The 26,219-nt window shown below is 51.8% G+C and overlaps 2 protein-coding genes across 2 annotated transcripts in view; both read right to left on the reverse strand.

The window, feature by feature from the left end:
- Window positions 1–1,258: 1,258 nt before the first annotated feature.
- TRAF4 (TNF receptor associated factor 4) lies at window positions 1,259–25,193 on the reverse strand. The gene is made up of 7 exons (XM_028707467.2): window positions 24,921–25,193; window positions 10,700–10,751; window positions 8,201–8,305; window positions 7,026–7,187; window positions 5,861–6,022; window positions 4,956–5,111; window positions 1,259–3,157 (listed from the first exon to the last, which is right to left on the reverse strand). Exons 1-7 carry the CDS (start codon window positions 25,061–25,063, stop codon window positions 2,525–2,527), a joined length of 1,413 nt encoding a protein of 470 aa, XP_028563300.2. The 5' UTR covers window positions 25,064–25,193; the 3' UTR covers window positions 1,259–2,524.
- Window positions 8,269–26,219, reverse strand: part of NEK8 (NIMA related kinase 8) — a 49,984-nt gene continuing 32,033 nt past the window's right edge. The window contains exons 16-17 of the transcript XR_003703826.2: window positions 10,700–10,751; window positions 8,269–8,305 (exon numbers count right to left, since the gene is read on the reverse strand). The gene's annotated coding sequence lies outside the window, so the exon portion shown is untranslated. The remainder of the gene's footprint in view (window positions 8,306–10,699; window positions 10,752–26,219) is intronic.

Consider the following 26,219-nt stretch of genomic DNA (forward strand, 5'->3'; position numbering starts at 1 on the left):
ATTGCCTGGCACAACCGCTGCCGGCCTGCGGCCCCTTGGCACAGAAGCAGGAGGAAATCACAGCCCAAGGAGGTTCTGTAATTTAAGGAGCAGGATGTCAACCTCCCAGCCCCAAGGCAGGAGCAACAATGGCCAGCGCGGAGGAGCTGGGAACATGGCTGGCCCCCTCTCCCCTCTTCCTCAACACACAGCTGGAGAAAGGTCTGGCAACGGGGAGAATTAGGAACACGGGAAGCTGCCTTCTCCCAGACTGCCAGTCCATCTAGCCCAGTGTTGTCTACACTGACTGGCAGCAGCTTTCTGCAGTGACTCTCCCAGCCCCCTGGGATTGAACCTTCTGCACACCAAGACACATGTGCAAAGCCTGGAGGCAGCTCCCTTTACTGCTGGGAGCTAAATGGGCTGCCCCCCCAATGCAGCACAAGGGGGGGTACAGCACGACTACGAGGGCTCTCCCCCCCCCACTGGCAAGTCATTGGTAAAGGTAAAGGGACCCCTGACCGTTAGGTCCAGTCGTGGACGACTCTGGGGTTGCGGCGCTCATCTTGCTTTACTGGCCGAGGGAGCCGACATACAGCTTCCGGGTCATGTGGCCAGCAGGACTAAGCTGCTTCTGGCGAACCAGAGCAGTGCATGGAAACGCCGTTTACCTTCCCGCCGGAGCGGTACCTATTTATCTACTTGCACATTGATGTGCTTTCAAACATCTAGGTTGGCAGGAGCTGGGACCGAGCAATGGGAGCTCATCCCATCGCGGGGATTCGAACCGCCAACCTTCTGCTCGGCAAGCCCTAGGCTCTATGGTTTAACCCACAGCGCCACCAGCCAAAGGCCATCTAGTGCAGTGGTTTCCAAGTGGGTGCATCTTGCCTCCTGGGGGGGGGGCAGTGGATGACCTTGGTGGGATCTAAGAGGAAAGGGGTCGGCTGGAGGCATAAATGCCTCTCAGACTTTGAAAAGCTGGTATTACCGGATCAACTTCATCCATTCTGTCGACTTAATTAAACTAAATAGTTTTAACTGGATTTTGAGCAAATGTGCAATTAATTGTGACCGTTTTAAAATTTTATGGTGCTTATTATCCTCCTCAGTGGGTAGTAAGACCACTGTTCTGAACAATGCTTTTTTCAGGGTAGGGGGCACTGAGTTTCCACCCCCTCCCCAGCTGCCCAAAAAAGTTTGGGATCCACTGGTCTAAGTCAGACCTTTCAGAGTCAGCAAGCAGAGTAAGACCCTCACGTAAGGAAGAAGAGCCTGGTTAATAAATACACGAAATTGTTTATTTTAAAAAAACACACAGAGACTGAGAGAGGCAGAGAAAGGAAGTCAGGAGCAGAAATCGCAGCTGCTCCTCCCTAACACCCCTGCGGGAGAAAACTGATTCCAAAAACAGGACAGAGGATGAAGAGGACCAGATCCACTCAAAGACTCTGGGGCTCCCTGTACAAAATATGGCTCTGTGATGGAGTAGGGGGGCGGGGGGCTCCTCTCCCTGCCCTACTGCTCCCCCCGCTAAACAGGAGATCAATCCAGGCAACTGAGTGGGAGGCAAAGGGGTCTAGGCACAAGGAGGGAAGATTATTGGGGTCAGTAGCCTCGAGATGCTGACCGGTGGCCGTACCTGGAAGGTAGAAGGGGCCTCAACCTTCTCCAGTGTCCGTCCAAAGCAATTGCAGGGCATCCCTGAGAGACCACCGAGGGAGACAGACAGAAAGAAAGACAGACAGACAGACAGACAGACAGACAGGCCCCCATTTTGGGACACATTCTTCCCAGGACTATGGCTAGGAAAGCTGGCTTTTTTGGTGGGGGGAGAGAAGGAGGATCTGGTGGAAGACTGGCCCATCACAAAGCCAAAAGCCCCAGTGCTCTCTCACTGGGGGACCCCCCCTCCCCCCTGCACCCCCCAAAGCCAACCCCGGCGTTTGCCATGGGGGAAAGGGTCAAGCATTCTTCCTGCCTCTTGAACCCAAGACCCAAAGGAGAAAGACCAGGGCAGGATGCTCTGGAAGGAGAGCTGAGGAATTATTATTTTTTGGGGGGAGGAAAACAGAGGAGCTGAGGAATTATTATTTTTGGGGGGGAGGAAAACAGAGGCAGCCCAGCTGCTTTGGGGGGTGGGTGGGGGGGTGGGGAGGAGATGGTCTCAAGGCAGGCAGGATTTCCTCGTTGAGCTGTAGCAAGTTAGCACCATTTCAGGAGGTGGGGAGGCTGAGAATCCATCCAGAGGTCAGGATTACAAAGGGCAAGTTGGGCAAGACAAGAGTACAATATTTTCAGATGCAAAACTCCGATGCAGCACTCCGGAGAATCATAGTCTGAAGGGACTTCCAGGGTCCATTTAGTCCAATGCAGGAATCACAGCTAGAGAACCCCCCTACCCAAAAAATCTCTGCTTAAAAAGCTCCAGAGAACCATATAATCACAGACTTGTAGAGTTTCAAGGGCGCACCAAGGCTCCTCCAGTCTGACCCGTTGCAAAGCAGGAACCGATTTAATCCCGTCTTTCCAGGGACGAAGGCGCTCAGGAGATGATTTTCTGGGGGATCTCCACCGAGGCCTTGATGAAGACGGCGTTGTCCCTCACGTAGTTGCGCTTCTTGATGTCCTCGTGGGAGATGAACTTGGGGTACCCGAACCCCAGCAGGCTCTCGTCCAGGGACGTGCGCCCCGCCCCGGGCTTCTGGAAGTTCTTCCAGTTGGGGTCCGGCAGGAAGGTCTCGGTGATGTGCTGCGGCTTGGAGAGCGAGGGGTCGCTCTGGTCCAGCAGGGAGAAGGTGACCCGGTAGGCGAAGGGCCACTCCAGGAGGTTGTCGTACTGGCCGGGCAGGACGCGGATGTAGACCGAGAGGTGGCTGCCCTCGCCGCTGCCGTTCCCGTTGAGGAAGGCAGAGACCTGGAGCCGGTAGCCGTAGCGGTGGGTGTAGAAGGGAGGGCTGAAGGACTCGAAGTTGCTGCGGGCCTTGGCCTCCTGCAGCTTGCGGGCGTAATCAGCGATCTTCCAGATCAGGACGCCCTCGCTGCCCACCGCCAGCTCCTCCACCTCGCGGCGGAGGTCCCCCAGCTCCTGCCGCTGGCGAGCCACCAGGGCGCACATCAGGCCAAGGTGCATCTTCGTGCTTTCGTCCAGGTGGCGGCTCATGGAGAGCTTGGGGCACTGCGGGGAGGAGGAGAGAGACCGGGGACAGCGTAAGAACGAGAGGCCAGGCTGCCGGGATCACGGCAGCGGCCCGCCTGATCCTTACAGAATCACGAGGACTAGGAAACCGGACAAAAGCAAGCGTCTCCAAACACTGAATTCTGTAGTTCGGGTCAAGGGTAAGAAGAGGAGCCCGGGCAGGATCAGCCATGGTCCCACCTAGCCCAGCCTCCTCTTCTCACAACCAGATGCCCCCTGGAAGGAAGCCCGCAAGCAGGATTCGAACACAAGACCGACCTGCGTGTAAGAACAGCTCGCTGCTTCAGGCCAGTTGCTCAGCTAGCGCAACATTCCTGTTCTCACAGTGGCCAGCCAGATGATTATTATGGGAAACCTGCTAGCAGGATCTGCCTCTGACTGGTTGGTGGTCATCAGCAGCCTTCTCCTCCTCCCTGGATCTGCCTAGTCCTCTTTCAAAGCCAGCCAAGATTGTGGCCACCGCTTCCCCCTCCTGCCTTTCTTGCGCAGGGACTACTGCAATGAGCTCTAACCAGGGCTTCCCTCGCTCCTGATCCGGAAGCTTCCATTGCAGCAGGATGCTGCAGCCCAGTTGCTGACAGGAGGGAGGCCTTGTTGGCACTTAACTCCTGTGCTCAGAGAACTGCACTTGCTTTCGGACCAAGTTCAAGGCGTTGCTATTAATATACAAAGCCCTTAACAACTTGCGGCCAATTTGCCTGTGAGATCCGTTTACCTCATCCAGGCCTCTTCGATTGGGAGAACCAGAATTGCCACCTCTGCCATGTGAGACCCCTTCTGCATTTATAAGAACGTGGTCCTTTAGTGTGGCAGAACCTGCACTTTGGAACTCCCTGCCTCTTGAGATCAGGCAGGAGCCTTTGCCGTCCTCTTCTCGGCGCAAGCTGGAGACATTTTTGTCTAAACAAGCCTACCCAGATGTTTAGAAAGCTGGGAGAAGTTTTAACTTGTTTCTAGTTTGTTGTTGATTTTATCTTTGGGGTGTTTTAAAGAGCCGCTTTAGTGATAATTTTATTGTTTTATTTTCTTTGTAAAGGGTTGTTATCCAGCAACCAGACTCCTCTCGTTTCCTCCAGTGGCCAAGCAGCTGCCTTCTCCTCACTTGCCCCAGAATCTGGCATTCAGAGGTAGACTGTTCTGCGTCCTGGCGGCTCCACTGAGCCTCCACACCAAGCAGCCTTTGATTGCCTCTTCCCGTTCCACAAATTTGCCTAACCCCCCTTTATTAAAAGCCCTCACAGCCCACGGCCATTGTCAGACACATCCTGAGGCAGCAGCGGGGTCCAACAAGTCAACGACAGCCCTGCGGTGAAGGAGGACCTGTCCCAAACCTGCAATGATCTTTAACACAGTCCTCAAAAACCCTTCTAGTTAATTGAGAATGCCCACAAATAAAATGGGAACTGGGCACCCATTGCTAAAAGAAGGAAAATTGCTTCTGGGGACCAAGAAAAATGGATAAAACAGGTTTCAAAAATGGACCTCCCCATTTCAGAAAACCTGTCCCCCTTTTTTTTAAACATCCCTCTCATTCTCTGTTATTACATTCCCCCCTCGGAGCTGAAGGCAGTGTACACAGCTCTCCCCCTTAAACTCACAACAACCCTGTGAGGTAGAGCTGGCCATGGCAATGACTCTGAAAATAACACGGCAGTAACTCTGAAAGGGCAGCAGAGAGGGTTTTTGGATGCCGGGCCTTGTCAGAGAGCGAGACTGGGGTGAGGGGCAGGCACAGCAGTAAAGGAAAGGCTGCGCGAAGGGAGGAGGAAGGCCTTACCCGGTGCTTGCAGCCAGCTTCCTTGAAGGGGCAGAGCGCCAGCGCCGTGGTGCAGTTCTCTTTCAAGTGCCCGCTGAGGTCTTCCCTGGCGATGCTGGGCACCCCACACTGGTTCGGGCAAGGCACGGGGTAACGCGGGCACTGGTACTCGTGGTTCTGGGGGAGCGGAGGAAGAGGATTCAGACAAACTCCGAGACAGTTTGCAAGGGGGGTGGAATAGGCGACCCCCTGGGGGGGGGGTTCCCTCTTCAGCTCTGCAATTCTAGGATTCCTGGGAGGTTTCGAAGGTTGGGAGGCTTCTCTAGCTGCAAATCCTGCACTCTATTAACAGTTCTACTAAATCCTGATGCAAGATTTTTGTTAAGGTTTTTCATAATACAGTAAGATTTAGAAAACTAATGTAAATAAGAAAAAGAAAACAGCCCTGTATTAGGAGCTTTTTAATGCTTGATGTAAGACTTTTTTTATTAAAGTTTTTCATAATACAGATGAAATAATTTTTTTTAAAAAAATGTCCAGTAGCACCTTAGAGACCAACTAAGTTTGCTGGACAATTTTTAAAATTTATTTCTTCTGCGTCATACCAACACAGCTTCCTATCTGAATCTAAATTCATAATACAGTAAGATTTGGAAAACTAATGTAAATAAGGAAACGAAAGCAGCCCTGTATTGGGAGGTTTTTAATGCTTGATGTTTTTAGAAATGTTGTGAGCTGCCCAGAGTGGCTGGGGAAATCAGGGTATAAATAATAATAATAATAATAATAATAATAATAATAATTTAAAAGAGCAAATTAAAGGGAAAGAAGCCATTCTGCTATGTTCTGGAGCTTGCCAAGGGCTCCTCTGGTCCTCCCACCCCCCGGCGCCCCTGGCACAGCTCCCGCCTTCTCCCGGCTCCCACCTGGATGGTGTCGTACAGGAACTCCTTGCTGCAGTAGCCGCAGGGCTGCGTGCGCTTGGGGCACTCAGAGAGCATGTGCTGAGACAGCAGCCGTCGCATCATCCGGGCACCACACTTGTTTTCACAGTAGATGCTCTCCTGGGGACAGAGGCCCTGGTGGTTCTGGGGGGGAAGAGGGGGAGAGGCCACGGGGTTAATACAGAGGGAGGGGCACCAGAAGGACCCCTCCTGCCTGGGCATCCTCTCTGCGGGAAGGGCCACAGCTCAAGGGCAGAGCGGCTGCTTGGCAGGTTCAAAACAACTCCAGGCAGCGCTGGGGAGAGTCCCGGCCACAAACCCAGGACAGCTGCTGCCGGTCAGTGTGAACAACATCTCGCTAGGAGGGCCAAAGGTCTGGCAGCTTCCTGTGTTCCTTAACTGAGACCCATGAGGACCAGGAATCTCAATTATTATTATTTTTTTAGGCGAAGGTCTGTAGCTCAGGATCTCTCCCTGGTTTTCCAGCCACCCCCCCATTTATTTACATTTAAATATATGTTAGATCACTGGCATGCTGGCAGTGAAAACATACAAATAAAAATTTACTAAATCCATTTTTTAAAAAAATTCATTAAAAGTGCACAATAGCGAATCACTGCATGACAGTTATTGCACAGACATAGACCTGTTTTGTCTTTCTGACCATTTGCTCAACTCAAAAATCAGAAAGTAAACATACAAACAGACCCTCAAACTCCAAGCACTGCATTGTGACATTTTAATGAATTTTTAAAAAATAAAAATGGATTTAATAAATTTGGAAGATGAACGGACTTCTGGAGGTGACAGAGCTTCTCTTCTTTCTCTGGGCTAAATCTCAGCCAAACTGGCCTCTCGCCCCTTGCAAAACAAACCAACCTCACAACCCGTCTCCCCATTCTAATACCAAGCCTTTCCTCGCCTCTTAGATGCTCCTGACATTCCGAGGAGCTCTGTGACATCACAGCAGCTCAGCCAATGGCAGCAGCTCAGCAGGGCTGGCGAGTGGCCTGAGGCGGGTGCCTTTTGGACGAGGGTCTATCCTGACAACGGAAACGGGCCCCCCAGTTTCGCTCCACGGCTGCCCCATGGCCAAGAGGCCCCGCCCCATTTCCCAAGCCCCGCCCCTCCGGCCCCGCCTCCTCACCTCGTAGGCTTCCCCCGTGAAGTCGGCCCCGCAGAACTCGCACTTGAGGTGGCGCTGGGGGCAGTCGTGCTGCACGTGGGGCGGGAGGTCCCGGCGGCTCAGCTTGGCCCCACAGCGGTTGGGGCAGGGCACCACGTTGTAGCTGCACGTCCCAAGGTGCACCTGGGCAAGAAAGGGGGGGCGCAGGATTGGGGGGGGGGGTCAGCCAGAAAACTTCTTCCTTTCCCCAGCCCTCTTCACACAGGTCAGGGAAGCCAGGGCCACCAGGTTTGATTCCCAGGAAGGTCTAAGCTAAGATATCCTTTGTGGAGGGCTGCTGCCAGCCAGTGTAGGCAATATTGAGCTAGACAGGCCAATGGTCTGACTCTGCCAAGGAGATCCTATTTCAAACCCTTAATCCAGAACCATGAGGACTACCACCTTAACTTCCTAAAAGTTTTAGGACTTATAGGGACAGAACTACCTGAATTGTATAGAAATTTATTCATGTCAGCTACTACAGCAGCAAGAATGTCACTTGCCCAAAATTGTTAAAAAGATGTCCCAGCAAATGAAGAATGGATACAAAAACTTATGGAATAATGCAGAAGTGGCGAAACTCACTGGAAGAAGAAGAAATCAAGATAACAAACTTTTTGTAAAAGAATGGAAATGGTTGATTGAATATTAACAGATAAATTGTAAACAGAGAAAAACATTAGCAGGATTAGTGTAATAACCTGCAGTTTTAAAAGAGTATATATCTGCAGTAGATAATAAAATGAGCAAGTTAAACAAACTTGGATATGCAGAAGATATGAAGAAATAAATTTAAGGAACAGCCGAAAGAGGGGGAAGGAAGTCAAATGCTGGAATGTCAAATTGATTGTAAAACTAATGAAATGTATAAATTGGGAAAGTATAAATAACAACCTAAAAAAACTTCCTTTTTAAGGAATGGGCCCCAGCTCTGTGGTCCAGAACCGTGGGGACGACAGTCGTAACCTTACTTTTAAGGACTGAAGCCCAGCTCTCTGATCCACAGTGCTTTATGCAAAACCATGAGGACTACAACCTTAACCTTACTTTTTAAGGGCTGGACCACATTAGGTCAAGGGAAGACAAGCGCCATACCACACCAATACCAGGAGGGCTGAGGGCTCCCCATCTCTGGTTTTTCCAGCCTGTCTCCTCACCTGCAGATGGCGGACGGTCCCGCTCCAGCGGCACCCCTCCTCGCTGTGTATGCACCGGATGGTCAAGCTCAGGACCTGGGCCTCCAGTTCTGGGTCTGGGTAGATCTGGGAAAGGAAGGGGGAAATATGAGACGCAAAAAAGCACTTGCAGGATAGCCTTCTTTCCTTCTTTTGATTAAAACAATTATTTATTACAAAACAATTTACACGTAACACAAACAGGACATAAACTCCACAGAAACAAACACAGACACTAACTACCGTATTTTTCGCACCATAGGACGCACTTTTTCCCTCCTAAAAAGCAAGGGAAAATGTGTGTGCGTCCTATGGAGCGAATGCAGGCTTTCGCTGAAGCCTGGAGAGCGAGAGGGGTCGGTGCGCACCGACCCCTCTCGCTCTCCAGGCTTCAGGAAGCTATCCGCTAGCAGTGGGAGACCCAGCTCTCCCACCGCTAGCGGAGCGCTGCATTAATCCCGAAGCTTGGGGCGTGCGGAGCTCAGCGCGCCCCAAGCTTCTGGGTGCCGGCAAGGTCTCCGCTAGCCCTGGGAGAGCCCCGCGACGTCGCGCGGCTCTCCCAGGGCTAGCGGACCACTGCGCTAATCCCGAAGCTTGGGGCGTGCGGAGCTCAGCGCGCCCCAAGCTTCTGGGTGCCGGCAAGGTCTCCGCTAGACGGCTAGCGGAGACCTTGCCGGCGCCCAGAAGCTTGGGGCGCGCTGAGCTCCGCACGCCCCAAGCTTCGGGATTAGCGCTCTGCTAGCCGTGTCTAGGCTGCGGATAGCAGCCTGCTTCCCGGAGCGTCGGGCGCCCTGAAAGCAGAGCTCCCGGCGCTTCGGGAACACATCCGCAGTGTGGGGACCCTTGCAAGAGTTCCCCGCAAGGCTCCCCACGCTGCGGATAGCAGCCTGCCGCCCGGCGCGAGGGGCGCCCTGAAGCAGAGCGCCCCTCGTGCCAGGCATACACCCGCAGCTTGGGGAGCCCTGCAGCAGTTCCCCGCAAGGCTCCCCAAGCTGCGGATAGCAGCCTGCTTCCCGGAGCGTCGGGCGCCCTGAAAGCAGAGCGCCCGGCGCTTCGGGAACACATCCGCTGCGTGGAGAGCCTTGCAGGAGTTCCCCGCAAGGCTCCCCACGCTGCGGATAGCAGCCTGCCGCCCGGCGGGTGGGGCGCCCTGAAGCAGAGCGCCCTGCGCGCTAGGCAGACATCAGCCAGCCCCACAAGCTCGGGGGACAGCAGGGAGGCGCAGCGCCACTATCCCGCTGTTCCTCGACCTGGTTCAGTTTCCCTGACCTGCTTTTGGGGGGGAAATAAAGGGAAAATTTTTTTCCTTTATTTCCCCCCCAAAAAACTAGGTGCGTCCTATGGTCCGGTGCGTCCAATCGTGCGAAAAATACGGTAACAACATCATCTCATTAACTTCCGATTCATCTCATTGTACTTTTTACACTTTATTAATCTATACGCACTTCATTATTATTACTTTTCTGTTACTTATCAAAAGAAATTTTACTTTTATAATTTCCTTATACTTCAAATCTGTCAAGAGATTTGCATTATCATAATACTTTCTAAGGTATTCTTTCAATATTATCCAATCTTTGTTGACTTTCTGGTTTAAGTCTCCTCTTATTCTCCCAGTCATTTTTGCAAGTTTGCTTGCCACTGGGGATTAAGTCGCCTTTCCAGTTTTCGCTATTAAAATCCTAGCCACTGTGGTTGCGTACATAAATAGGGTTCTGTGGTGTGTTTTTTTGTATTTCAGTGGACAATACAATACAAAATACAAAATGCAGGACAGCTTTCAAGGGGCAGCCGGAGATGAGTTCTGAATGCAGAACCCACCACACGCAGAGTGCCTTGTTTCATTGATCCATTTATTTGTTTAAAAGTATTTATATATATATATTTTTTTCCTCTTTCCTTCTGTGACGGAACTCCTACTTGGGGACTTCCCTGGCTTTTTTCTGGCCCAAGTCGGACCAGTCTGGATAGTTGGCCTTGGTGAAGACTTGACGTTTTTATCCCCCAAAAAGTTTTTGAGTTTCTGCTGAAATGAGGCTGCATTTTAATGTTGTATTTTAATCTTGTTTTCAAGTTGTATTTCAATCAATTGTTTTATATTTGGTGTTAGCCGCCCTGAGCCGAGTCTTGGCTGGGGAGGGTGGGGTATGAATAAAAATTATTATTATTATTATTATTATTAATAATACAATCTCTCTCTCTGTCAAGAGTGACTGACAAGAAGCACCTTCTGTTCTAACATTTAAATGCCTGACAAAAGCGCTTCTATTCTGAGAGGCAATTAAGAATAGTATCTTTCCACAATGGTTAATTTTTAACTTTTTAAATATGGATTTTACTGTACAATCCAGGTGTCCTTAGGCGAGGAGAGAGGGAGGCAAGTGGGGGAGAGGAATAGGGCTCCCCTTGTAGCCCTCGGTGCCTACCAACGTTTCAGCTAGTAGAAGGAAGGGGTTCTTTGGGTGGGTGGGGGGCACTCACCTTGGCGTAGTCAAGGGGCAGCTGGTCCTCTGGACACTTGAAGACCCCCTCGCTGCAGGAGGAAAAGGAAGAGGTTGAGAAGCTGATCATCTCAGGAGCTTCTGTGACATCACAGCAGCTCACCCAATGGCTCTTCCAATTAAGCTACCCCCCCCAATAGACTATATTCCCCACTACAAAACCAGGCATCTCCCACATATAAAGGTAAAGGTAAAGGTACCCCTGCCCGTACGGGCCAGTCTTGCCAGACTCTAGGGTTGTGCGCCCATCTCACTTAAGAGGCCAGGGGCCAGCGCTGTCCGCAGACACTTCCGGGTCACGTGGCCAGCGTGACAAGCTGCATGTGGCGAGCCAGCGCAGCACACGGAACGCCATTTACCTTCCCGCTGGTAAGCGGTCCCTATTTATCTACTCGCACTCTGACGTGCTTTCGAACTGCTAGGTTGGCAGGCGCTGGGACCGAGCAACGGGAGCTCACCCCGCCGCGGGGATTCGAACCGCCGACCTGACGATCGGCAAGTCCTAGGCGCTGAGGTTTTACCCACAGCGCCACCCGCGTCCTCCCTCCCACATATATCATGCCAATAAAAACACATTCACCAATTTGTCCTCATTTTGCACGAGTTATTACTTTCCTTGGAAACATGAGGAATGGGAACTTGTTTTATCGGGGGGAAGGGCCAGTGTTAGGACACGTGTTCTGCATGCAGAAGGTTCAATTCCTAGCAGCATCTGCCAGTAGAGACCGCCCTTCCCATCTGTGCCCATGCACCCGCTTCGATTGGCGAAACTGGCACTGTTAACGGGTGCCACACAATGCCCGTTCCACATTTGCAAGAACTCAAATCTTTTTGGGCAGCAGCAGCAGCTGCACTTTGGAACTCCCTGCCTATTGATACAAGGCAAGCCCATTCCCTGTACCAGCTCAAAACATTCTCACTTGCTTTTCGGTCTACGGCTGTTTTAACTTTTTGAGTTGTCTTCAGCTATGGTTGTTAAATTTTGCCTATGTGATAATTTTACAGGTTTATCCTTTTCGTAAACCACTCCCCCCTCCCTTTACAATCATTTATAAACAAAATGAAATATAATAATACACGGAGACTGGCAAACGTCCCCCTGCCTGAAACCCTGGAGATTCGCTGCTGCCAGTCAGTGCAGGCATCACTGAGCTCAATGGACCTAACGGAAGGCAAATTCTTTCTAAAAGTCTCCCGAAACCGCTCTTGTGGCAAACGCTCCCTGCCTCTCTACCTGGGGAGGTCTCTGCCAGGGAGAGGAAGCAGCCGGGCTCCTCTAATCCCCTCCATCTGTCTGAAATCCTCGCTCGGTGGGGGGACACAGCCGGCCCCATAAACCACCTGCCGCGGCGGCAGCAGAGCCCCAGGAGTGGCACGCAAGGGTGGCGGGGCAATAAAACAAACAAACCTCAATAGTCGGGAGCAACCGGGCGGAAGCAAGAGCGAGCTGGGAAGAGGGCCAAATCCTGCTAATCCCAGTGTCACATCTGTCAGGCCAAGCCCTGCCCCATTTCCCACTGTGTGTCACCCCCCAGCTTCACGCCACGGGGGCCCTGCAAAGTTAACACTCCAGTCCTGGCTTTGCAGAGGAAATGGGAGACCCAGGGGCCAAAGTGGGGCATTTAAAGCCCACCTTTAGTCCCCAAGGAGCTAAAGCTGGTGTACAAAGTTCTCCCCGCTCCTCATTTAATCCACCCAACAACCCTCCAGGGCAGGCTGAGAGGCCGTGACTGGCTTCCAAGGTCTGGCTTCTGAGTGAGGATTCGAACTCAGGTCTCTCCCAGGTCCTAGTCTGAGACTCTTAACCACTAGGCCACCCGGGCTCCAAACTGTCTCGTGAGATGTTTCCTAATACACGCCCCCCCCCCCCCCCCAGGACTCTCTAACAGGGATTTCCTTTATTTTCTCTGATCTGTGTGGGGTTTTTAAAAAAGTGGTAACAGCAACAGAAAGTGCACACAAAACAGAAGCAAATAATTAAACCATAAAGCGTCACAGCCTGGAAGGACAAAAGTACTAGGATACAGCAAAGCTCCAAAAGGATAAATAAATATCAACTCGTACAACGATTCCTTTTACAAGGAAGATTAATATTCAAAAAAGTATTCTGCACCTGTGAGCTCCATTATTCTTGAGAATAAAGGTTCTATATAGTTTTAAATAAGCCAGACATTTGCATATACTGTACCGCAATATTTGTATAAGAAGTAAATTCGTGCCGTGTATTTGAAAAACGGTCACTCTGACCTATTTGTTATCACGTCTACATCCCACCTTCACACCAAGGACCTTAGGGGGCTGCCCCACAGAACTCTCTCCCCATTTCACAACAACCCTGTGAGGCAGACCAGGCTGAGAAAGCCCAAAGTTGCCTTGGCGAGCTGCCAGATGGGCGGAGTGGGGATTCGCACCCGGTCTCCCAGAGTCCTATAATCCATCGCTATCTACTACGCCTGCTGGCTAGGCACAAATTGGGAGTCCGCTGGGGTGCTCCTGGCATCTGAACTAAGCGGTGGTCAACCAGACACATTCAAAGCAAAGCAAAACAAAAATACTACATTTTAAAATTTTGCTACTGCAGCAAGTCTGAGGTGACCAGAACAATGCTGGTCTTTTGAAATTGCCACCCTGTAGATCAAGACCACCCCCAGAAACATCATACATACACGACAGAAGGGGTGTAACCCAAGACCACCCCCCAGATACATCATACCTACATCACAGAAAGGGCGGTCTACAGCAGAAATCTGAGTGCTTCGTTTACCTCCTGTCTGCCAGGTTACCTGTTTAATGGTCACTTGATTGGATTGCCTGGCCAGTCTTTTGCAATGATAAATACTTAGTTCCGGAGCCAAATCCTGTGCCCTTAAGACAGGATTTGTGAAGGAAAAGACAATGGGGAGGCATTTCCATTTTCCTTTGACCTTGCAGAGAAAACATTTGCTCAGTTTGGGAGTCAAAATGGTTTCAGGTCGGTCTTCCTGTGCTGATCTATGTACATGCTTGGTTGGTACACTTATGAACATTTAACTTATATATAAGACCTCCAAATTCCTATCACACAGGTGGGCGGCCATCTCTGCCTCCTGTGGCAGGGAGTTCCACAGTTTAACTCCGTGCTACGTGACTAATTCCTTCCTTTTCCCTCTCCTGGATCTTCCAGCGTTCAGATTTGTTCGACGGCCACATGGTTCCGGTGTTATGAGAAGAGCTTTTCTCTCTTCGCATCCTCCATTCGTAAATTTCCCGTCGTGTTGCCTCTTTACTCGCCAAACCCAAAACTCTGACCTCGCCTGGCTCTCACAATGTTCCGATTTGCAGGGCAGGCAGTTGGACTAGAAGACCTTTGGGGTCCCCCTCCAACACTCCGATTCTAGCACTGCTTATGGCTGTGTGTTTTAGAGCTGCTGAAACAAAGCCGGCCCGACAGATGATGAAAAACAACTTTGCCGGCTCCAGGAAACTTGAAACCGGGGGTGGCAGCTGTGGGAAAAACCAGGCAGCTGCTGGGGGCTGGATCCGAGAAGAGGCTGCCAGCGCAGGGAGAGAGCCAAGCCCTTGTCTGTGGTTTGGCCAGGAGACAAGAGAGCTGCTTCACACCAGAACAAGACGTGAGACTGCGGCAGGATGGAGGGGAGCCTGACGCCTGGATCAGGCCAAAGGGGGCCCCACCCAGTCCAGGATCCTGTCCTCACAGGGGCCAACCAGACACCCCAATGGGAAACCCACAAGCAGGATTCGGGCGCAAGAGCAACTCTCTCCTCTTCTGCGGCTTGCAGTAACAGGGCTAATAAATAAATAATAATAATAATAATAATAATTTATATTTATACCCCGCCCTCCCCGGCCAGAGCCGGGCTCAGGGCGGCTAACACCAATAAAATCACAGTAAAAACATAATAGGGGGGGAAAGAGGGGGGGACCAATTTAAAACACAGGTTAAAATGCAATTTAAAATGCAGCCTCATTTTAAAGTAGCCGATAGATCAAGACCATAAGGGGAGGGAAACATAAGGGTCAGACTGAGTCCAAACCAAAGGCCAGGCGGAACAGCTCTGTTTTGCAGGCTCTGTGGAAAGATGTCAAGTCCCGCAGGGCCCTGGTCTCTTGTGACAGAGCGTTCCACCAAGTTGGGGCCAGTGCTGAAAAGGCCCTGGCCCTACTTGAAACCAATCTAACCTCCTTGAGGCTTGGGACCTCCAAAGTGTTGTTATTTGTGGACCTTAAGGTCCTCCGCGGGGCATACCAGGAGAGGTGGTCCCGTAGGTACGTGGGTCCTGGGCTGCATCACCATCGCCGCCTCTGACCGTGGAGCCATCCTGGCTTGCAGCTATTAACAGTCTCCTCCTCTTCCATAAATTTGATCCTCTTTGAAAGCCATTCCGGTGGGTGGCTATCGCTCCAGTGGCAGGGAGTTACAGAGTTTAACTGTGCGCTGCATAAAGAAGGGTTTCCTTTTCTCCGTCCTGAACCTTCCAGCGCTCAGGTCCACAAGTTCTGGTGTTGGGAGAGAGGGAGGAAGACCCCCCCCCCCCGGTTGCGATTCTCAGTAACTTTACTGGGAGAGTGGAGCCGCTGTGGCTCTTGCCCAACAAAACACCAGCCGGCCCAAAGTTCCTCTCTCTTATTTGCACCCGGGGACTCTGACGCCGGCAGCCCCTCCAAACGGCATCGCCAAGCACACCAGGTTGCGCCACTTGTGCATGGTGCTGCCCTCAGCTTCTCCTCTGAGCCAGGGAGCCCATGACGGGCAGGACACCTGGCCCAGTGGGCTGTGGACCAAGCAGAGAACTTGGCTCCTGGGGGTCATGTGATCTGGGTCTCCACTAGGCCTATGTATCCATCACAGAGAAGCCACGATGGATCAGCAGCAGGGATCAAGCTAAGTCTGCCATGAGCTGTAAGCTCCCTGGGGCAGAGATTCCTCTGGAACTTAAGAATGTAAGAATTCACTTCGAATTGCACTTCGATTGGCAAGTCCTAGGCACTGAGGTTTTACCCACAGCGCCACCTGCGTCCAGGAGGGACCCAACGTTTATTTCTACAGCCGTACCTTCTCGAACGTTTTGGCTCCCGAATGATCAAAACCCGGAAGTGACTGTTCCGGTTTCTGAATGTTCTTTCGGAAGCTGAACGCCCGACAGGGCTTCCGTTGCTTCTGATTGGCTGTAGGAGCTTCCCGCAGCCAATCAGAAGCCGCACAGACTTCCAGAACGGATTCCGTTCGACTTCCAAGGTACGACTGGATTGCAATAGGACAGAGCTCAGCCCAACGTGCCAACAGAGGTGTGCCTATAAAAGATTATATAGTAGTTCAAACACGGCAAAGAGTCATAAAACATCTATGCATTCTTAAACATACGTCAGGAAAGGTTACAGGTTATGAGATACAAAGATCACAGAATCACAGGAAGGGATCACAAGGGTCATCTAGTCCCACCCCCTGCAATGTAGGAATCTTTTGCCCAATGTGGGACCCGAGATTAAAAGTCTGGTGCTTGACCGACTGAGATACAGGACTCCACACTGGCGTCAACTTTCTAGCAAGGTCCCAAAACATTTGGTCTCAACATACAGCTTATCGGACAGTTGCGTCTAGGCAGCCAGACCTTCAGTAAGAAGGGAGCAGCGTCATAAATTTCTCTCCCTCTCCTCTTCCTGCGTCTCACTGAGAGCTTCAAGGAGAGCAAAACATCCTTTGCCCTTTGAAGGTCAGGTAACGTGGGAATGGAGGTGGCGGGAGGGGGACAAACCGCAGGCGACAAATTCAAGCTGAATGCGTTCTAAAACTTACATAATCAAAACAGGAATTTGTTTCAAAATGGGAGGTTTTCAAAGAATATTTGAAAGATAAATATAGTAGTTTAAATTCTGTTGCAGCATTCGAGGAACTTCAGTAATAGTTGCAAGGTAGATATAAGGAATTAGATATATTAAGAAAAAGCTTAATTATGATAAAAGTTTGTATTGGCAATAAGTAATAGGAAATCGAAATATGGAATAGATGGGAGGCTGGGTCTTTGGTGTTAAGACCAATATATGTTTTATTGTTTGTTAAGAAAATTGTGTGTCTATGGTCATTCCTGTGTGTAATTTGGTATTTTTGTTTTTTCTTTTTTTCTTGCTTTATCAATAAAAATAAAAATAAATAAATAAACCGTTATATGCAAATAAAGTGAAACACTGAAATGTTATTAAAATAAAAAAATTACATCTTGGGTCTCTAATCCTTATATCACTAAGAAGAACCAATGGCCCACCTTGGCCAGCCTCCTGTTCTCACAGTGGCCAACCAGATACCCAAAGGGAAACCCGCGAACAGGATTCGCACACAAGAGCAACTGTCCCCTCCCGTGGTGTCCAGGAACTGCCATTCAGAAGCAAGACTGACTGTGGAGGCAGAGCAGAGCCACCCATCGCCCTCTTCTCCAGGAACTGGTACAGTTCACATTTAAAGCCACCCCAGTTTGTGGCCGTCAGTCCCTCCTGTGGCAGTGAGTTCCACAGTTTGGAAACTACACTCTGCATGACCAGGTCCTTTCTTTGACCTCTCCTGACTCTTCCTCCACGACTTCTAAGGTTATGAAAGAGGAAGGAAAACTTCTCTCTCTTGTCGCTTTCCTTGATGCCATGCAGAATTTGATAAACTGCCATCGCGTTGCCTCTTCCTCGCCTTTTCTCCAAGCTAGAAGGTCCCAAACGCTGCCCCCTTTCTTCAGAGGGGAGCCGCTCCCTCCCCTCAATCATTTCGGTCTCCCCTTTCTGCCCCCTTTCCAACTCGACAATCTCCTTCTTGAGGCGAGGCGACCAGGATGGTCCATGGCGTTCCAAACGTGGCTGCACCACAGGTCTGTGCGATGGCATTACGAGACGGCCAGCTTCATTTTCAGTGCCAGTTACTGCTCTGGCTCAACTCTGTCAGATCAGCTGCCACCCATGCTGCCCTCCCTCCCATGCCAAGCAGAGCCTGGCGGCCAAACGGGAAAGCGCAGAGGTCCTTTGGGGCCACCTCTGGCCGGGATACGCTGTGCCAAGCAGCTATGATCCTTGGCAAGGAAAAACTTGCAGCAACGGCCTGCGGGCACAGCGTGTGTGACCTGTCTGGGAAGGAACACACACATGTAGCCGGGCGACTGCCTCTCCTCCCCAACCAAGAGATGTGATTCAGCTGGGATTCCTGCGCTGCAGGGTGGGTTGGACTAGATGACCCCCAGGGTCCCTTGCAACTCCACAATTCTTTTTTTCTTCTTCTAAATCTTATTAATTTTTTTAATTTCACATAATTGTTACAAAATATAAGCAAAGTATTGCAGATGATAATGATGATGATAATAATAATATTGTTTATACGCTGCCCATCTGGCTGAGTCTCCCCAGCCACTCTGGGTGGCTTCAAATCAAGTGTTAAAAACAATACAGCATTGAATATTAAAAACTTCCCCTAAACAGGGCTGCCTTCAGATGTCTTTTAAAGAGAAGCTAGCTGCTTCTTTCCTTCACATCTGGTGGGAGGGTGTTCCACAGGGCGGGCACCACCACTGAGAAGGCCCTCTGCCTGGTTCCCTGTAACTTGGCTTCTCGTAGTGAGGGAACCGCCAGAAGGCCCTCGGTGCTGGATAAATACATACATATATATTTCAAATAAGCACATATATATATATATATATGAAAAAAGGAACAACAAAAGAAAAGAAAAAATAAAGAGAAAAAAAGAAAAGTTGGAAGAATTTTTTCCAAGTTTATTCTACAAATATCTCAATATGAAAATAATAAAATTTCATTGATTGACTTCCATCGCTTACACTGCACTTTCTATATACATTTTAAGCAACGCCACGATTCTTTGATTCCACATTTGTTTGAGTGTGATGACGGCAGCGGCACGGAGAGGCGGCAGGTTGCCCCAAAAGTTTGCTCTCTGAGGCAAGCCAGGCAGAATAAGAGAATCATGGCTGAGAGGGGCCCACGGGTCATCTAGTCCAACCCCCTGCAATGCAGGGATCGGGGCAAAGCTTTTGGAAGAATTGCTGGGGGGGGGGAAGACTGGAAGCCTTGGCTGAGCATAAAAGGACTGGCTTGGGACTAGCTAAAGGCACTAGATCAGGCTTCCTCCAGATGTTTTTGGCCTACAACTCCCATGATCCCTAGCTAGCAGGACCAGTGGTCAGGGGTGATGGGAATTGTAGTCTTCCTCGCTCCCTTCCCCAAGCACTTCGCACCTTGAAGGAACAGAGCACTGGCCTAGGGGTGTGCCCCCCACAATCTGCAAGTCCAGCTGGGTCTCGGGGCAAGGGGGCACCAAAAATGTGGGGATGCACACAGAGCTATGGCCCTTTCCTTTTTTTTAATAAAAGAGAGAACTAAGGTTCTAGTCCTCATGGTTCCGAATCAAGGCCTAATTGAAATAGGAACAAAGGACGCTGCCCGTGCTCAGCCTGGGGGTGTGGTGAAGCGGCCCCAGGAAGCCTCTGTGCGTATGCAGAGTGCATCTCCCTGAGCCGATGCAAACATGGGAGGGGAGAACTGCTGAAAGGCAAGCTGGAGGGAGCAGGCAGCCCAGCTGTGGGGCAGAGTGACCTCCATCTGGCATGGCTGAAGGTTGGGGAGGGGGAGAACCGGTTTTTCTGCCCTTCCCAGGCTGCTGCCTCAGCGCATTCCCTGCCCAGCCAAGTGTGATGGGCCCAGCAGGCTGTGGTGGGGATTAATCCGCAGCACCCCCACCTTGGGAATTTCCAGACCCTCTAGATTTAACCCTTTGCACCCCTGGAGCTGAGCTCTGCAGGGGGAGAGACACTGCCCCCCTCCTTTGAGCATAAAAATCACCTCCTAACCATTCCTTCCAGGTAAAATACCCCAGGAAGGGAGCCTGATTACATCCATTTTCCAAGTAGGAACAGCAAGGTGGCTCAATCGCCTGTCTTCAGGGTGCCAGGACAGCTGCTTGGCATGCAGAAGGGCTGGGGGTGCCCCTTGCCTGAAACCCTGGAGAGCCTCTGCCAGTCAGTGTAAGCAGTTAAGGAGCTAGCTGGACCTATGTGCCATTGAGGCAGCTTCCTTTGCTCCTGTTCAAATCAGTCGCCTACTCACAACGACCATGAGGACTAGAATCCTGCGTTCTTTTTAAAAGGTACAGGAAGTAAAGCACTTTCAGCTTTGCACACAGAAGGTGCCGGGTTCAACTCCCGACAACATAGCCAGGCAGGGCTGGGGAAACCCCGGAGAGCTGCTGCCAGTCAGTGTGGCTGGCGCTGAGCAAGATGGACCAATGATCTGAGTTGGTCTAAAGGCAGCTTCTTCTCTCCCCCTTCTTTCCACCTTCTGTGTCCTGACTCCAAGCTCAAGCCCAACCCACAAGAGGGGGCTGGATTTCAACTGCAATTCAGGGGGTTGGATTGGGTGACCCTTTGGTGTCCCAGGCACAGGATCTCCTAGCCTATGGGTGGAATCCAGCTCCTTGGCTTTGGGCTCTTGACTCTGCCCCTCCCCACACCTGTGGGCCTCTCCCCCTCCAATCAGCCCCCTATGGATCTGCTCTCTCTCTGGGGAGGCCACAGTGGAATGAAGGAAGTCAGGGGAGAAAAAATGCCTTCTGCATTCTTGAAAACACAAAACCCTTTTATGTCTCCCTCATTATCTCTCTCTCACACACAGTTGTGCATCAAGGGCCAGGCAAGCACAGACATGCCTAGTCAAATCCCCTCACCCCGCAAGGCTTGAACCCAGAACCCCAGGAAAACAGCAGCCAAAAAGGAAAGGTTCAGGGTGTTTGCAAAGGAGCAGAAAAAATTAGCTAGAAGGATGTTTTAAGAGAGAGAGACAAGAAGTGTCCCTAGGAAATTGCACACACCGGTTCACGGAAAGCCAGTGTGCAGTGTTCAGAGCATTGGATGAAAACCTGGGAGAGACCAGGGTTCAAATTCCCCCCCCCCCCTGCCATGAAGCTCTCAAGTGGTGACCTTGGGGGCCGGTCACTGACTCTCAGCCTGACCTCCCTCGCTGGGTTGTTGTAGGGACTAGATGAGGAGTAGGACCTGGGAGACCAGGGTTCAAATCGCCACAAAGTTCACTGGGTTTGACACTGGGGGCCAATCACTGCCTCTCTCAGCCTACCCTACCTTGCAGGGATGTTGTTGTGGGGATTAAATGGGTGGGGAGCCATGGGTGCCACCTTGGGCTCCTTGGAGAAAAACCCGGGATATAAATGCAGTAAATAAAACAAATGAACAAATGTATTGCATCGATTCAGCCTCAACACTTTGGGGAGAGAGGGTTGGAAACACGCAGAACTCACCAAAGGAGTGCCAAACCTGAGTCCCCCAAGGTAAGAGGAGGCTTGCAAAGACAGCTGTGAAATCGCACGAAACTGCCATGACCCAAACACACACGCAGAGTGCACCGGCCGACCCAAACGCCTGTGCCACACCCGGGAGACTAACGCAATTATTCTAGCAAAGGCTTTCCGTGGGTTTAAAAGGCTCGCCGGCCTTCAAGGTGCGCACAAGAACTCGGTTTTTGTTTTCGTAGCAACGCTCTGGAAACGGTTACGCAAGGACGGGGCTCTTGAACTGGAAAAGCCGCTGTCAATCTGCCTCGCGGGCGTCTTTTCCGCTCCGTGAATAAGTAGGCCCATGGATCAGACGCACACACTCATTCTCCGGAACACCTGGAACGGTCCCCGGCTGACTAACAGTTCTGTGAAACTCCGAAAGCTTGCCTACGTGCCAAGCAAAGTTGGAGCAATAAAGAAGCTTTGTGCATGTCTGCGTCCCCAAAGTGGAGGGGGGGGTCTCTGTTTGACTGCACCCCCAGATACCAGTTCCTGGGGGCAGGACGAGTGGTCTTGTGCTCACGGCACACTTCTGGGCTTGCCTTCGTTGGCTGCTGGGTGCAAATGTATCCTAAGGGGAGGGAAGTCTTCTAGATATATGGTTTTATTGCATTTTTATCCCCCACCACCCCAAGGAGCTCAAGCCGGTGTACCTCACAACAGCCTTGCGAGGTAGGCCGGGCTGAGAGTGAGTGACCGGCTTCCAAAGTCACACACCCAGTGAGCTTCGTAGCTGAGTGAGGATTCGAACGCTGGTCTCCCTGGGGTCCTAACCGGACATTCTGACCCCTGTACAACTTAAGCATAGGATTTAAAGGGGCTCGCAGCATTTACACCCTGAAATATCTCACTTAGTCGCAGTTTTGGGCCCAGCACAGAGCAAGCAGGTCTTTGTATCTCCAGCTGCTTCCATCTCAGCTCAGACCCAAAAACTCTGGCTATTGTTCTGCTACCTGGCAGCCAGGTGAAGCGGGTGGGGAGGAAGGGCCCCCGCCCAGTAGCCTGCAGGGTCCCCTGAACTAGCAATCCCAGGTGCAATGCTTGATTCTTACCCCACCTGCAGCCACAACAGCTGTAAGTCCTTCTCCCCTCAAATCCCTGGTTAATGCCAGACATCTAAGAAAGTTAAACATTACAGGAATGCAGGCGGCTTATCAACTTCCCCCCTTCTCCACCAAAGCTCAGATTCTGAGAAGATCAGGAAGTTTTTTTTGGGGGGGGGAGGAGCGCTGGATGATGCTCAAATACTGCCTCTCTTCTTTCCTTCCCTGCCTCTAAAATGCAAACAGCCAAGGCCAACCTGGCAGGGTTGTTGGGAAGCTGCAAGGAGGCTAACTGCAAAGCGACCTTTGTGCCAATATGCTAAGCACCTCTCCCGCCCGCCCCCCCTTGCCAGTCATGCAAGGGCCCCCCCTGCCTCGCAGGCCTCTCTGCCGTTACATACCCCCCCCCCCCCTAGCAGCTTTTCTACAAAGGCCAGAAAAATTCACTTAAGCAGACAAGCAGTCCCTGCTTGTTAGTTAGAGAGATCTTATTACAAGAGAGGTTGGCAGAAAGAGAGAATTCCCAGCTTTTTGAGGTGGGGGGTGGGCAGAGGAGATCAGTCGCTACAGCCCCTCCCAGATCCCCAACACTTAACTATTCAACGCCCAGGGAAAACTTACTGTCTTTACCCAGGAAACACAAACATATACAGAGTCACGCCTTTGCAGAGTCAAGGGAGCAGCCTGACCAGAGGGCACCTGAGCGGCGGGAGAGGCTTGAACCTTGGACTGGAAGGGAAGGGGAAAGGCAGATGTTTGTAATTGCAATGGGAAATCAGGGGTGGGCAAGAGCTAAATGGGATTAGGTGGTCTTTACGGGGTGGCGGGGAGGGGGATTAGAGGGAAGGAGGGAGCTAGCTGGTTAGCAGGCCAGGATTATTATTATTATTATTATTATTATTATTATTATTATTTGTAGAGTTGGAAGGGACCCCCAAAGGTCATCTAGGCCAACCCCCTCTTGCAATACAGGAAATGACAGCCAAAGGAGCCCTGACAGGTGGCTATTAAATCCGTTCCACTCTTGAACAGCTCCCTTCAGATATCTGAAGGGGGCTCTCGTATCTCTTATTATTATTATTATTATTATTATTATTATTATTATTATTATTATTATTTCTTTGTTGTCTTCCTTACAGAAATAGCTTTGCAACTGGGTTGTTTGGAATAGATCTGAAACATTCTTTTATATTGTCTGAGTTGACTTCAGAAGCTGCCTCAAGAGGGCTTTGCCCTGCATTTTTTCTGAGATTAAATATCAATAAATATTTGCCAGCCAAGAGCATTCTCATCTTCCCAGAGGACGGGGGAACAGCATGTGGCCCTTTGGACATCACCAGGCTCCTGCTACCCCATGTAGCTAATGTTGGGGGTCAATGGGAGCAACAGCTCTCCAGAGTTTCCTGAGAAATAAAGGTGCCAGTCCTCATCGTTCCAAGTAAAAGGGCTTATTTAAACAGGAACATGGGAAGCTGTTGTGTCAGACTGCTATTCCAGCTAGCTCAGCCGTGTCTGCCGACACTGACTGGCAGCAGTGGCTCTGCAAAGTTTCCTCCCCAGCCCTACTTAGGGATTCTGTGCCTCGGACCTTCTGCATGCAAAGCCGGGGCTCCGTCACTGAGCTACGGCCCTTCCCCAAACCAGACACCTGATCCATCTAGCTCAGTATTGTCTGCACTGGCTGGCAGCAATGGCTCTCCTGGATTTCAGGCAGGGAGGGTTTCCCAGCCCGACCTGGAGATGCCAGTGGGGACTGAAACTGGGTCCCTCTGCCTGCAAAGCAGAAAGTGCTTCATCACTGAGTTACGGCCCTTTCCCTAAAAAAGAATGCAAGACACTAGTCCTCATGGTCCTGAATTTAAACAGGAAGGGAGGACGGAAGCCGCCTTAATTATACGCAGACAGATCCAGCTAGCCTACTGCAAAAGGGGGGTGGGGTTCTGCACTGAGGACCCAACTGTGGCTCTCCGGCTCTGCTGGGTGGGTGCTGCGTCCAACCCAGCCGGACTCTGGTTCAGAGGTTCAAATCACGGAGTTAAGGGACAGATAACCCCAAACCTCAGCCACGCCCGGGGGGCTCAGAGCAGCCCCCAAACCTGTTTCCCAAGGCCCAGAACACACAAAGCAATGCTTTCTTTGGCTTGTCACCCTCGGACGAAAGGAGACGTCAATCCTTGCTGGCTTCAACAGGCAGAAGAGACTTATTGGATCAAACAGACCCCTCCGCAAAAAAAACCCACCCCGCAACCTAGCCCAGCATCCCGCTTCCAACAGAGGTCAGCAATAAATCCACAAACAGGCCCCAGCGTTGGCTCCCAACAGCAGACAGTTCGCGGTAGACTGCCGTTGCAGACAGAGGCTTTATCTCAGCTCATCGCCGACCATCCGCGAAGAAGGCGCCCCTCTTTTTCCGAGGCCCTTGACAACCGAGGACAGGAGGGACCCTTCAAGGTGAGACAACAGCAGGCAGAACAATAGAAAAGAGGGAGGTGGGAGAGGGAGGCAGCCCAGCAAGACTCCGCGCCGCCGCACTCTGCACACGCTCAGAGAAGCGGCCTATCCCGCTTGCCGCTGCCGAGCCAAGTGTTGGGAAATGGGGGGAGCCCCCAGCGAGGGAGGCGGGGGGGGGCCCCTCCAGTTCTCCCGAGGAATGAAGCGGGCGCGGAACAAAGGAGGCGGCGGCGGCGCGGTGCGCCCAGGGCGCGCGAGCGGGGCTCTCCAAGCCAGCGCGCTTTGGAGAGGCGCTCAGGGGCCGTGCGCCTCCGTCTCCCTGCGCCCGGATCGCGCCCCCTGGCCGGCCCGGCTCGGCTCCTCCTTCCGCGGGGACTGACCTGAGGAATTCCTGCAGGCAGGTGTCGCAGAAGCGGTGGCCGCAGGTGGAGACGCGGACGGGCTCGCGCATGGCCTTGGCGCACAGCGGGCACAGCAGCCGCCGCTTGGGCTTCTCCAGGAACTTGTAGTCGAAGCCCGGCATGGTCCCGCCGGCCTGGCGGGGAGAGGCGCCTCCGCAGGCCCCGCGCCGCCCCTGTCGCCTCCTGCGCCCGCCGGCCTCGCAGGTCCTGCCGGGCGACCCCTCTCCCTATTGTGTGCAGCGCCGACTTAGGCTCGCCTAGGCAAGGCAACGCCACGCCTCTCCGCCTCCTTCCCCGCCCCGCGCGCTCTCCGCCTCCCCTCCCCGCCTCGGGAGGGTTGCCAACTTCGCTCCTTTCCTCCGCTCCTCTGCCGTCGAGGGACGCTTCCCCGCTTCTATTGCAGGCTGAGCCTCCCCTCGCTTTCTTTCTTTCTTTCTTTCTTTCTTTCTTTCTTTCTTTCTTTCTTTCTTTCTTTCTTTCTTTCTTTCTTTCTTTCTTTCTTTCTTTCTTTCTTCTTTCTTTCTTTCTTTCTTTCTTTCTTTCTTTCGGCTTGGGAGGGCTGCCAACTTTGCTCCCCCCCCCCCGCTCCCCTGCTTTTGAGAGAGAGCATTCTGTTCCCCAGGTTTGGAGCGCTGGGGTCTTTCTTTTTCCCCAGCTGCAGGCGCCATACCCGGAAGGCAAGGAGAAGCAAATGACTCTTGAGTAGCAGTCGCGGGGAATCTCAATGGCAGAGAGTTGCTGCTGCTCACTCTGGTCCCTCTGGGGTCACCGTGGGAGCAGGAGTCAGGACTAGGTGGGCCATGGGCCCGATCCAGCTGCAGAGCTCTTGGGGCAAATGGGGAGGATCCGCCAGAAACAGAAGAAAAACCAGCCCTCCAAATCAGAGAAGCGTCCCTCTCCGCTGGCCAGTAATGGCCCACATACTACCAGTTGCTAATCCACCACCCAGAGAGGCAAATCTAGGCTTCCTTGCTCCTTTGGCAAAAAGCTGTATCAACATCCCTCTCCCTGGTACCTTTGGCAATTGCTGGCTCTCTTAAATTTTTTTGTGATTTTTGCGTCCCTGTGCCCTTAGCAGGGTCCAGCCTGGCCAATGCCTAGGTATGTCCCTGCCTCCAAAGGCATTGGTCAGGCAGACCCTCCTAAGGGCACAGTCCTGGGGCCGCAAATACCACATGGTTCCACCCTGGCTTGCATCAGGAGGTGACTTGATGTCTAAAAACAAACTGGGGACCCCCTTCACGTCCTCCTACTTCCCTACACTCCCATCTGTAGATA

The sequence above is a fragment of the Podarcis muralis genome, chromosome 15 (genome assembly GCF_964188315.1).
Source record: "Podarcis muralis chromosome 15, rPodMur119.hap1.1, whole genome shotgun sequence".
In the NCBI taxonomy this organism is placed as follows: domain Eukaryota; kingdom Metazoa; phylum Chordata; class Lepidosauria; order Squamata; family Lacertidae; genus Podarcis; species Podarcis muralis.

What these genes read in the sequence shown, in the direction of transcription:
- TRAF4 (XM_028707467.2), bottom strand. Translation starts at nt 25,063, where the DNA reads ATGCCGGGCTTCGACTACAAGTTCCTGGAGAAGCCCAAGCGGCGGCTG. An exon ending in GGACCGTCCGCCATCTGCAG is followed by an intron (nt 7,188 to 8,200) that starts GTGAGGAGACAG and finishes TTTCTTGCCCAG; the next exon opens with GTGCACCTTGGGACGTGCAG. An exon ending in TCACGGGGGAAGCCTACGAG is followed by an intron (nt 6,023 to 7,025) that starts GTGAGGAGGCGG and finishes CTTCCCCCCCAG; the next exon opens with AACCACCAGGGCCTCTGTCC.